Here is a 13189-nt window from a genome sequence, read left to right on the forward strand (position 1 = left end):
TTCAGTCCAGTCAACCTATTGTCCAACGTGACTTCAAGTGCAGTCTCTTGTGCTGGGTTTAATCACTCCTGTGCATTAGTGAACACACTCCATGCTCCCCCCCTTGTGTCCCTACTCACCAAATAGATGTGAAATTAATAAACTATAGTTTCCAAATAGCCAGGTGTCTGCATTTTTCCTCTGATGGTCTCCGCTTTACTCCTTTTGCTCAGTGTCTCCAATTGCCTCCAATCTCTATATAGTCTTGATGTGACTCATAGGTGGAAGGATAAGCAAGGGAATGCTCACATAGTGTAAAATAGTTTTATTAAACGTGGTTACAAACAAACAGATTGCACTCAGTTGTTTGCAAAGTTATACAAACATGGATCAGTATGTCTCGTGGACACTAAGCCAGCGCATGCCCCTCGGGGAGCATGTGACCTCACCAGTAAACCCCGCCTTACAAGTCTGTCCCCTCCCTCTGGGCGTCTTCAGAAGCTGGGGTCTCCGGTTATTGGGTGTATGGGACATAGAGTTGCCACCTCATCCCTTTAAAACTGAACACATATTAACTACACAGGTTCTGTGGTTGACTAAGGTGGTAATTAAACTCACTTGGTGCACTATCTGCATTAAATTAGCATCAGAACCTGTGTAATTCATAAGTGTTCTGGTTTAAAGGGATGAGATGGCAACTCTAATGGGACACCACTCTTGATTATCGCCCACTCACTGAATCACATCAAGACTATACAGAGATTGGAGGCAATTGGAGACACAGAGCAAAAGGAGTGGATGAGAGACCATCAGAGGAAAAACACATACATCTGGCTACTTGGAAACTATAGTGCATTCATTTCACATCTATCTGGTGAGTAGGGACACAAGGGGGAGCACGGAGTGTTTTCATATATGCACAGGCGGGATTAAACCCAGCACAAGAGACTGCATGTGAAGGCACATTGGACAATAGTTTGAATGGACTGAATGAAAAAAGATTTATTAGATATATATGCATTGAAATAGCAAGTTTGAAACAAGGGAGAACTGTTCATGATAGTTTGTACTGTTTAATAGCACACGAGCACTGTGAACCTTTATACTACCTTCCATGTTTTATTGTCAAAACTTAATAGAAAAAGCTGAAGTTAGAAGCAGCTTGGCTACCATGCATAGCTGCACCAGATTTTGCCCTCTCTAGTTTTAGTAAATGAGCCGCATTGTATTATTTAGTCAATCACTACTGTTTACCCCAAGATAAGCCAGGCATGGTGAGTGCCTTCCTATAGTGGTCATAAAAAGCCAAATCTAGCTGCATTATGACAACAAATGCATGGCATTTAGAAACTGTTTACACCATAATGCTCACAATTTTGTGCACCAATGTATATTGCGTTTAGGCAGCCTATTTAGTTTGAATGGGTCTGCAAAGCACCTTGGTGCATAAAAACAAGCTCCTGCTCGAATTTTTGCAATACAGTACAATGCACAGGACAAACAGTGCACCGTATGTGTGTGTTCGGGAGCATGTTACAGTGTGCTGTTATAAAGCATGTCATCGCATGCGTTGTGCTGTGAACAGGCCCTGAGGGCTACACTAAGGAGCAATAATGGACGCTTCCAACAGTCGTAAACACTTGTTATCGCTCACATGTTTGTTTTTTCAACTTCTTGGAAGATCTCTGTGCAAACTGCTCTTTTCCAACTCCCAACAAAAACAAAGGATGATGATAACTGCATACAGTAAGGTGCAAAAGGTTTAGGCAGGTGTGAAGAAATGCTGTCAAGTAAGAAAGTTTTCAAAAATATATATTTTAATTGTTTTTATTTAAATTTGTTATCAATTAAAAAAATGCAAAGTGACCACCATTTGGTTTCAAAACAGCATCAATTCTCCTAGGTACACTTGCACATAGTTTTTGAAAGAACTCGGCAGGTAGGTTATTCCAAACATTTTTGACTACTAACCACAGATCTTCTGGGGATGTAGGCTGCCTCATATCCTTCTGTCAATTCATGTAATCCCAGACAGACTTGATATTGCGATCTGGGCTCTGTGAGGGCCAAACCATCACTTCCAGGACTCCTTGTTCTTCGTTATGCCGAAGATAGTTCTTAATGATATTGGCTGTATGATTGGGGCTGCAGAATAAATTTGGGGCCAACAACACAACTCCCTGAGTATGGTATGATAGATAAGTATCTGCCTGTATTTCTCAGCATCGAGGACACCATTGATCCTGACCAAATCTCCAACTCTACTCCAATGTCCTTAAGAACTATCTTCAACATAAAGAAGAACAAGAAGTCCTGGGAGTGATGGTTTGGCCCCACAGAGCCCTGATCTATCTCAACATCGAGTCTGTCTGGGATTACATGAAGAGACAAAAGGATTTGAGGCAGCCTACACCTACAGAATATGCTGGTTTGTTCTCCAAGATGTTTGGAACAACCTACCCGCCAAATTCCTTCAAAAACTGTGTGCATGTGTACCTAGAATTGATGCTGACTTAAAGACAAAGGGCGGCCACACCAAGTATTGATTTGATTTTACATGTGTTCATTTATTTTCATTTTTTTAATTGATAAACATAATACTATTTTTAAAAGCATTCTTAAATTGACAAAAATTTTCACATCTACCTAAAACATTTGCACAGTACTGTATATGTGATTTCAGGCCATGTGGTTAGTTACAGAAGAGACAGTGGCAGGTGATCAGGCTACAGAGGATGGACAGAAGTCTCCTTCTGCCATTCATGGCAATAAATCTGCCCTACATCCAGACTTACATGAGATAAAATCATGCACACACAATCACCGGTGGTGGCTAGATTGGGTATAAAATTCAAACTCTCATGTTCACCTGGAGCATAGCAACGCATTTCAAAACTGGAACTTTTCTTCGCGAATAGGATAGATTGCAGTTTATGTTTGGTTTCTCAATGACTAAAGCCCCATACACACTATCAGATTTTCTGCTGATTTTTGTCTTCAGATTTACCAAAACCATGTAGTAGAAGGGCCTGCCTGATTGCATACAAATTGAAACGCCTAAGGCTTGACCTCATATTGTATGGTTTTGGTAAATCGGAAGGAAAAAAAAATCAGCAGAAAATCCGATAGTGTGTATGGGGCTTAAGGGAATATTTTACACAAAAAAAAAAAGAAGAAGTGCAGGTCGTAAAATAACAATATCCATGCAAATGGCTCAATGACCATTACCAGCGGTATTCGGCTGCTAGCGAGGGGTTAATCCCCCGCTAGCAGCCAGGAAAGGGTTAAAACCACTGTAAAGCGCTGCTGAAGCAGCGCTTTGCCGGAGGTATAGCCTCGCTGCCCCATTGATTTCAATGGGCAGGAGCAGTGAAGGAGCGGTGTTATATACTGATCCAAATATGCTGCTAGCGGGACTTTTTTTTACCATCCGGTTAGCGCACTGCTACAGTGTGAAAGCCCTGTTCAAGGCGCTTTGCAGGTGCTATTTTTAGCACTGTGGCGCCTGCAAAGCGCACCAGTGTGAAAGGGGTCCAAGTGTAAATCAGTGAAAATACCTTCTTTTCAGCAGTTTTTTTAGCAAAACATTCAGCATAATAAGGTTCCGGAACCGTAACAAGTCTTATGTACATTTTTATTTTTTTAAAACAAGATTAACTTCATAATCACTTACCAGCCTTGTATGTCCAATTGCTATAATAAAATCAAAAAATGGTTCAAGTCCTCCCTTCTGTGCTGGAGAATTCTCCTGAACCTAAAATAAAACGGATACATTATAAATTACTAAAGATAAATAGATGTATAATTAGAAATAAAAAAGATGTTTGCTATTATCTTCTCTATAAGAAAAACCTTAAACCTCCCTTAAAATGATTTTGCTTTGTTACTAAGGTCTTGTATGTAACCCAACCCCCTGACTTCTAAGCATGCATTGGTGATCAATAAGGACACTTAAAGCACAGGGGCAGTTTGGTGGGGATTAGCTGAGGGGACAAGGTAGTCAGGCCTACAATAACAAAAAGCATCCTCCATGCACCTCGTTTGTGTGGATGGAAAAATCACTGAATGAAAAAAAAAAAAGCAGCTGGCTATGCACTAGTAGGTTTTCAAACATTCATACAAATATTCATATGAAAATTCTCAAACTTCATTTGCTTTTAATATTCCATTTTGGAAGGAATGTAATTTCTCGAACGAAAACCACAAACACGGTTAAGATTTTCCCTGCTGCTCCTTAGAATGTTATCAATATGGTTGAAACAAATTTCTATTTGACCTCAACTAGCGATTAGAAAATCAAATAAACATTCTTAAAGCAAAAAATGTATAAACAAATTCTACTAGTGTATAACCAGCTTAATAGTATGTGGCCAGCTTAAAGGATAAGTTCACCTTTTCACAAAAAAGAATAAATGCAAATTTTTTGCAGGTAAAACAAAAAAAAAAAAGTGCATTTATAATTTTTTGTTGTAAAGCATTGTTTCAGCAATTAGCAGGTCACTGGTGCCATGCAGGTTTCCTGCAGATATTTCAGTTTACCTGATTGCTTGTACCGCATATGAAGAAGCCGATACATGCTGACAGGAAGCAAGAATGAACTACCACAATGCTCATGGCGCCATGATAGTTAACTGAAAACTACAAGACAACAGCCGCAGAGGCTGCCTTACCTTGATGTTTTCCATTCACAAAAGCACTGTGAATGAGTGACACAGTGGGGCTTATTTACAAAAGGCAAATCCACTTTGCACTACAAGTGCAAAGTGCACTTGAAATTGCAGTTGCTGTAAATCTGAGGGGTGGATCTGAAATAAGGGGAAGCTCTTTATCCAATCATGTGAAAGCTAAAATGCTGTTTTTTATTTTCCTTGCATGTCTCCCTCTGATATACATCGACTTCACTTCCAAGTGCACTTTCAGTGCAATTTCAAGTGCACTTTGCACTTGTAGTGCAAAGTGGATATGCCTTTTGTAAATAACCCCCAGTGTGTTTTTTTTTTTTATTCTGACAGCTGGCGGGGGAAGCAGGAGGTGCGGGGGCTGGTGTATTCATAACATGTTACATGTTACACCCCGAATATGGGTGTAACATGTTATGAAAAGGTGAACTTATCCTTTAAAGTGGTTCTAAAGCCTAAAAGGTTTTTCTACCTTAAAGCGGAGTGCCACACAAAAATGGAACTTCCGCTTTTCGGAATCCTCCCCCCTCCGGTGTCATATTTGGCATATTCTTCTGGGAGAGACACGGGTCCCAGGAGACAGCAGGGACCAATGGGAACCAGCAGTGCGAGTTGCGCATGCGCAGTAGGGAACCAGGAAGTCATGCCGCAGGGCTTCACTTCCTGATTTCCTTACAGAAGATGGTGGCGGCGGCAGCACCCGAGAGCCGAGGGACAGATTGGCCTCAGGTGTCGACATCATGGGCGCCCTGGACAGGTAAGTGTCCATATTTTAAAAGTCAGCAGCTACAGTATTTGTAGCTGACTTTTGAAAACAAACAAAAAAAAAAAAAACAGCGGAACTCTTTAAAGCATTCTATGAATTAGGGTGAAAAACCTTCTGTGCTGCAGCGACACCCCCCTAATTTTTCTCACTTTCATTTGTATGGTTAGCTGACTGCCTGACAACGTTCTATTCTCCACTTACATGAAAGGATAGGATCTAATAACAAAGCCAAGACAGAAGAAATCTGCAGTGTGTGATAATCCGGAAGATCAGATAGCCAAGGTGTGGCTACACTTGCAGTTACATGAACAACAGGTGTATGAAGCTTTTCCGCCGCTGTGTTCTAGATCTACCGGTTTATCCTTCCAAAAACAAAACTACAAATGGAGAACACATGGACAACAATGTCAATGACTTATAACTAAATAAATACAGACATAAGCTTAAGGCTACATTCACAAGGGTGATTAGCAGATTCCTGCATCTGAAATGACAGGTGTGCATAGAGCTGCAGGTCCTCAGCCCATACAACACAATGACTGGCTGATGGCAGCCACAGACAGATTTACGTCTCGGGAGTCTATAAGGAAAGAATTCTGAAGAGCTCCCCAGTAAGACCGACTTTTTTTTCTTGAAAAATTTATCACAAAGGTCTAGGAAACTAATTTTTCAGTAAAAAAAAACAAAAAAAAACAAAAAAAACACACTAAGTAAAAGTTAGGGCAAACAAACGCAATAAACGACTCACATATTTTGTAAAAATAGGATTTTTATAACAGCTTACCTGTAAAATCCTTTTCTTTTGAAGTACATCATGGGACACAGAGCCATAGTAATTACTATGTGGGTTATAGACCACCTTCAGGTTGCCTCCCTATATAACCCCTCCTATACCGGGAGTATCTCAGTTTTGTAGCAAAGCAATACATGTGTATACTAGAAAGAGGGTTGGGACCTCTGTGTCCAATGATACACTTCAAAAGAAAAAGATTTTACAGGTAAGCCGTTCTAAAAATCCTATTTTCTTTAAAACCCCTTGCCGCCGAGCGTACGCAGATGTGCGTACTCGGCTTCCGGGGGTTATACCGGGATGATGCCCACACCTGCAGACATTTTCCCGGTACCGTTTTTCAGAGCGGGCTATTGGCTTTCCAGCTATAACAGCCGATGCAGCTAAAAGCTCCTTGGCTGTTATGCCGGAGGAGCGGGAGGGGACGTCCCCCCCTCCTGTCGCTCTTACCGGGGCTCCTGTTCAATCGGGAGCACCGATGCACAATCCGCCACTTCTAGCGGCTAGGGAGGGACTGGAATGAAGCCGTAAGCGGCTTCATTCCAGTCTAATTGTAAACAAGGAAGCGCCGTCATGACGTCACTTCTGGTTAACTTGGCTGCCAATGGCGCCGGATTTAAAAATATATACAGTATTCAGAATCGCAGAAAACGGCGATCTGAATACTTTGAAGTGTAAAGGAGGGATTGGACCCCGATCCCTCCATAAAGAGTACCTGTCACCACCTATTACTGTCACAAAGGATGTTACATTCCTTGTAACAGCAATAAAAGTGATTAAAATGATTTAAAAAAAAATTATTAATTTTTTATTTTAATTTTAATAAAATAAATAAGAACATTTTTTTAAAGCGCCCCCCCCCCCCCCCCCCCGTCGCCACAAGCTAGCGCAGCAAAGAAAACGCATACGGAAGTCGTGCCCGCATATGTAAATGGTGTTCAAATCACACATGTGAGGTATCGCCGCGATCGTCAGAGTGAGAGCAATAATTCTAGCACTAGACCTCCTCTGTAACTCTAACCTGGTAACTGAAAAAAAATTAAAGCGTCGCCTATTGAGATTTTTAGGTACCGTAGTCTGTTGTCATTCCACGAGTGCGTGACATGTTTGATATCTATTTACTTGGCGAAACATTATCTTTCACATTATGCAAAAAACTTGGCTAATTTTACAAGCCATTGCTGTGGCACTGATGGATTGAATCCTGGCAAAGACAATACCGTAAACTGAACGTTCAGGCTCTCAGAACCAAGTGCTCTGCCTGAATTTCTAAAATGTTAATGGCCAAGGCCATTTCTGATCTGGAACACTTCTCTTGGGCAGTTGCATCTTTCAGGACTGTTCCCCAACCTAACAAAAAAGGTTGGCATATGTTGTTACTATTTCCCAGGTAACTGATGGAAGGATTTTCCCCTTTGCAGATTTTTGGATATTAACCATAAACTGAGGCTCCGGCGCACCCAGCCTACAGCACCTGGTATTTTCCAAGGTGGTCTTTCATACTGGTACTAACCAGGCCCGACCCTACTTAGCATCCAAGATCATACGAGATTGGGTGCTTTCAGGGCGATGTGGCCATAGGCTTTGGAGTCAGACACTTTGGCAATGTATAGATTGAACCCTTTTGTTTCAAGCCGATAGGATACTGTTTTGCAGCAGTCTTGATGAAACTGAGCATAAGGAAAGGCCTCGAATGAAGCCACCATCTTTTCCAACAACCTCATGCAAGGTTGAATAGGAGAAAATCATCTTGCGGCGACCAGCTAAATCAGATCCTTTATGGCATTGATCTTTGCCTGGTGTACAAATACCCTTTTCTGGGTGTACCTATGATCAGACCCAAGTATTAGCCTTCATGGTTTTAAAGAAGATTTCTCCTAGGTTGGAAATCCGACCTAGATATTCCAGGTAGTCGAATGTGCTGACCATACTTGGGTCTAAGTGGGCTACCGACTGGTCTAACAAGAACAGATCAACTAGGTAAACCATAATCATTATACCTTAGGCCCTCAATTAGGCTAGAAGAGGAGCCAGAACCTTTGTACTCGAGCTGCAGTAGTTAGATCGGAAGCAGAGCTACACACTGAAAATGAAAATTTTCTACTTTGAACAGTAAATATTACTAGTGAGCGAGGAAAGAGGCATATGAAGATATGCATCTTTGACATTGATGCCAGAAGTCCTCCTCCTCGTAGGATGGAGATAATGGATTGGATTGACTTCATGCAAAAAAAGAGTGGTTATATTCAGGAATTTAATTTCGATTTTTGAGATCCAGAACGTCCATTTGGATTTAACCAAAACCCAATCTCTGCTCTTACATGCTGGCCACCATGAACATTTTTGCCAAAAGATGGTCCAATGCTTCTTTTTCTCTGGATCCTTAGGAATGTTTGATATGAGAAAATGAGGAGATGGAAACTCTTGGCACTCCAGTTTGTACCTTGGAGTTATTGAGGAAGTCCCCCATTCGTCTTGACACTCCTTCTGCCAGATCCCTGAGAACTGCAGAATAATTCTCCCTATTGAGCAAGTGGGGGCACCTCCTCATAAAGGAGGCTTCGGCATCTTGTAGGCTTCCTCCCCCAAGACCTCTTATCCCTGGGGTTAACCCTGAGGATTACCTTTTGAACCTGATGCCGTTGTGACTGCCTGGAGGCTGATGCCCCTGGCACAGAAGAAGGAGCTTTGAAACGAAAATACTTTTAGTCCTTCATTTAAATGGCAAAAGTGGTACCTTTTCACTAGAAATTCTTTGGATATATTATCAAAAATAACCCCAGATAGCTGCTTCACCGCAAAAAGGAAGACTAGCCAGGAGCTTCTTGCACGATGCTTAGCGAAGGGCGCAAGGCCTAAAGGATAGAATCTGTCATAACAACTATTGCAAACATAAAGCTGCCTCCTGGGCCTGCTGAGTAGGATAACCCTGAACACCCATTTAAACAGGTCTCTCAACTATTAACTAATTACTGACAGCGCAGGCTGAGACACTCAATCTGCCAGAAAAAAAAAGTGTTTTTTTTTTTTAATAGGAATTCCAACCTTTTATCCGTTGGATCCCTAAGTATTTGAGTATTGTCTGCTGGACAAGTCAGACTTATTGACAAAGGATATAGTAGCGTTAATTGCCGGTATACACTACTTAGTGAATTTTCTCTACCATGGGATAAAGTGTGAAAACTTTTTAGAAAGGAAAATAATGCTTATCTGGGTGATCCTCCGGATACAAAAAAAGCTTTTCCAACGAAGAATGGGCAGGAAAAAGCATGCACAGCTTGAGGTGGCTTTAGCGAACCTAAACACTCAGTTAAGGGTACATCAATGTGGAACGGATCATTCAGCAAGAAATTGTACCATCAATCTTACAGATTGTGAAAGCTGACTTTCCCACATTTGAGACCTCAGAAGAGGAGTCATCAGCCTCACCACTGCCCCTAGTTCCTCAGTTTGCGGGTCCTAGGAAAACGGTAGAGAACCCCACACTGGGATGCGATTAAAGTCGCTAAACTTTTTTTTTTAAACCTTCCATGGCTGAGGTAAAAGATATCTTTAGTAAAATGAACAGGGGCTGCAGTGTTGAAAACAGTTTCAAATATTTCATGGCCCTGATCTTACTGTTACCAGCCACCCCATCTCAGGGGAGGATGCCATTTGTAGAGTAGGCTTTCCAGAGCTTGAGGGAGACCCTTTTAGCTCCTCTTTTGGGTGTTTCAACCCCCCCCCCCCCCTTCTGACCATAGTCCGATGCATAAAGCAGAGGAACTACCAGAATAAATCGCATCCATTGCTTGAGCAATAGTCCAGCCCTGCCGCTGCTATTAATGCTCAGCCTGATGCAATACTAAATAGAGAAAAAAATAATCCTTATACCCTGAGCCCTTAATCTGGCTAAGGGGGGAGCCAGAACGTTTGTAAAACACTTAATGTGCAGTAGCTAGACCGAAAGGCAGAGCTAGAAACTGAAAATGAAGATTTTCTATCTCGAAGCGTAGATATTTCTGGTGAGCGGGGAAAATAGGTGCATGTAGATAAGCATCCCTTGATGTTGATTGACGCTAGCAGTTCTCCACTTTGTAGAATAGAGACCACTGATCGGATTGACTCCACGCGAAAAGTGTGGATATTCAAAAGCCGGTTTAGATCTTTGAGATCTAAAATGGGCCTGACATCCCCGTTTGGTTTTGGTACCATAAAAAGGATTGAATAAAACCCTAACCCTCGCTCTTCCATGGGGACCACTGATATCACTTTTTGAGACAAGAGATGATCCAAACCAGAAAGATAGACTTCTTTTTTCCTGGGTCTCTGGAAACGTTTGGTCTGAGAAAACAAAGAGACCGGAACTCTAGTCTGTAACCTAGAGATATTGAGGAAGCCACCCATTTGTCTTGACACTGTTCCCGACAGACCCTTGAGAACTGCAGAAGTCTTCCTCCCACTCGAGCGAGCGAGCGAGCGGGGGCGCCCCTTCATAAGGAGGTTTTATTATTTTGTTTAGCGGGCTTCCTCCCCCAGGGACTTTTGACCCTAGGGTTGACCCTGAGGTTTACCTCTTGAACTTGAGGGTGGAGGGCATTGTGACTGCCTGGAGGCAGATGCTCCTGGCACTGGAGAAGAAGCTTGTTTAAAAAAAAAAACGCTTAAACTTCTTCTTAACTGGTAAAAGGGAATTTTCCATTAGAAATTCTTTGGATATATTTATTCAGATCGTCTCCAAACAACCGTTCACCATGAAACGGAAAACTAGCCAAGAACTTTTTGCATGGCACTTTGGCTGATCAATTTTTCAACCATAGAACTCTATGCACATGTACCAGCCCGAGCATAAGCCGTGAGGCTTGGAGAATAGAATCTTTCATAGTGCTACTGTAAAACATAACACCTCTGATATCCCGGCCAAATCTTGGGTCTGCTTATCAGGAATAACCTTGAGCACCTCTTTAAATCGGTCTTTTAAGGACTGACATACCCCGATCGCTGCCAGCGCAGGTTGAACCACTGAACCTGCCAGAGAAATATTGTTTTTGAATAAGAATTCCAACTTGTTATCTGTTGGGCCCTCAGCATTGTCTACAAGACAAGTCAAGTTCTTGTTCACAGAGGATATAGCAGCTTCAATTGCTGGAATTCCCCATTTCTCAGTAAACTCTTACTCCATAAGATAAAGCGTTGAAAACTTTTTTGGAGGGAAAAAACTGTTTATCTGGGTGTTCCCACTCAGAATACATAAGCTTTTTCAGTAATGAATGGATAGGAAAAGCATGAATAGGTTGGGGAGCAAACCCAAACAAGAAGTGGGCTCATCGACTGACTCCGCTACTGGCAGCAAAAATGTGGAGCGGACCAATTCAGTGAGAGATTGTACCAACAACCTTTTCTGTTCACCTGATCCATCCATATTAGACTCTTCAGAAGTGGAGTCATCAGCCTCTTCCTGGTCCCCTGAGAGAAAACCGTCATCTCTCGACCCCTGTTCCTCAGTTTGAGGGTCCTGGGAAATGGACAGGGACCTATTATGCTTAGTCCCACTCTGGGATGCGATTAAGGCATCAATTTTTTGTTCCAAGCCTAAAATGGTTGAGGAAAAAACCTCTTCAGGGGCTGCAGTGCTAAAAACAGCCGAAAACACCCAACGCCCCTGATGGCTCACTCTGACCAGTCATAACACTCTCAGGAGAGGATGCCATCTTTAAAAAAAAAAAAAACTTTCCTGTGCGAGCGCAGGCCTCTGAGCCTATGGGATTGTACTGAGGGGGGAAAACTGGTGAAGGAACCTGGAAGCCACCGAGTAGGGCGGCATGCCGTTCATTTTTTTATTTTTTCCTGAAGCTTCTTCTTCGTGAAGAGGGGGAGAAAACAGCACAGGTGGGGGGTGTCTGGTGGGGAGGTAAATACCCCAGACTTACCAGAGGTCTGCTGCTGGCTGTAGAGAAAGGAAGCTGTTGTTCCGGACACAGCGTGAGCTCTTTGAGGAAGCATGCCAAGGCATGTGCTCTATACAGCCCCCAGTGGTGACACATAGGCATGACAACATTCACTAATTTAAAGGAGACATTCATAAGAAAATTCTAAAATTATTTAGAAAACTCCACTTACCTTTCCCGTCACAGGGTTTTCTGTGGTAAAACCAACAGACCCAATCTTCACCCTTCACGGTGGAGTATGTTAACAAACCTTCAGGAGCTGGGGATCCTCGGGGAAACCCACAATCCTGGACCTGTAATAGCACCACCGCCGGTAAAACTTTATGGCCTTAATACCAAAAGTACTGGATCCCATGGTTCAGCTCTCTAAAAAGAGAAGCGTTTACAGGCAAAACCTAATTTCTTCAGAGCTCAGCACAGCACATCTTTACTCCGTGACCAACACCTTAGAGACTGGCGGAAAAACTGAAGTACACCCAGTAGTGGGAGGGGTTATATAGGGAGTGTACTTTTTGTCTTAGGGCGTGCCAGTGTCCATCACCTGAAGGTGGCCTATAACCCACATAGTAACTACTATGGCTCTGTGTCCCATGATGTACGATAAACGATTTTTCCTCCCCCACCATGTGACTTGACAGTGAAAGGAGAAGTAGCACATTGATGCCTTCATCACTTTGTTCTCTCCTCACATCTGCATGCTTCACACACCTGCAGGACAAATTATTAGCTTCTTGTGCTGCTTCCCCCTAACCCAGTCTGAGCTGTGCTGTACAGGGACTGCAAGAATCTGATAATAGGTTAAAGGGATATTAAAGGTTCTTTTTTTAATGACAAACATGTTATACTTACCCACCTTTGTGAAATAGTTTTGTAGACAGCAGCCCTGATCCTTCTCTTTTGGGTCCCCTGCTGGCGCTTTTGGCATTCTCCCTTCCCTTTGAGTACCCTCCCAGAAAGCTGTTTGCGGGGAGGGGGGGGGGGGGGTACTCCTGCAGGCTTAATACCTAGCTCAGCTGGTTACGTCTATTGACACAGACAGAGGCCTCCC

General features: G+C 42.6%; 1 protein-coding gene and 1 pseudogene across 1 annotated transcript in view; both read right to left on the reverse strand.

The window, feature by feature from the left end:
• GORASP1 (golgi reassembly stacking protein 1) overlaps positions 1-13189 on the reverse strand; it is a 65727-nt gene that overhangs the window by 23403 nt on the left and 29135 nt on the right. Inside the window, exon 2 of the mRNA XM_077491215.1 lies at positions 3653-3733. Within this exon, the coding sequence (XP_077347341.1) occupies positions 3653-3733 (81 nt within the window). The remainder of the gene's footprint in view (positions 1-3652; positions 3734-13189) is intronic.
• Positions 7677-7797, reverse strand: LOC143998470 (5S ribosomal RNA; annotated as a pseudogene).

Source organism: Lithobates pipiens, unplaced genomic scaffold (genome assembly GCF_037356315.1).
Source record: "Lithobates pipiens isolate NorthernLeopardFrog02 unplaced genomic scaffold, aLitPip1_a1.2 Scaffold_19, whole genome shotgun sequence".
In the NCBI taxonomy this organism is placed as follows: Eukaryota; Metazoa; Chordata; class Amphibia; order Anura; family Ranidae; genus Lithobates; species Lithobates pipiens.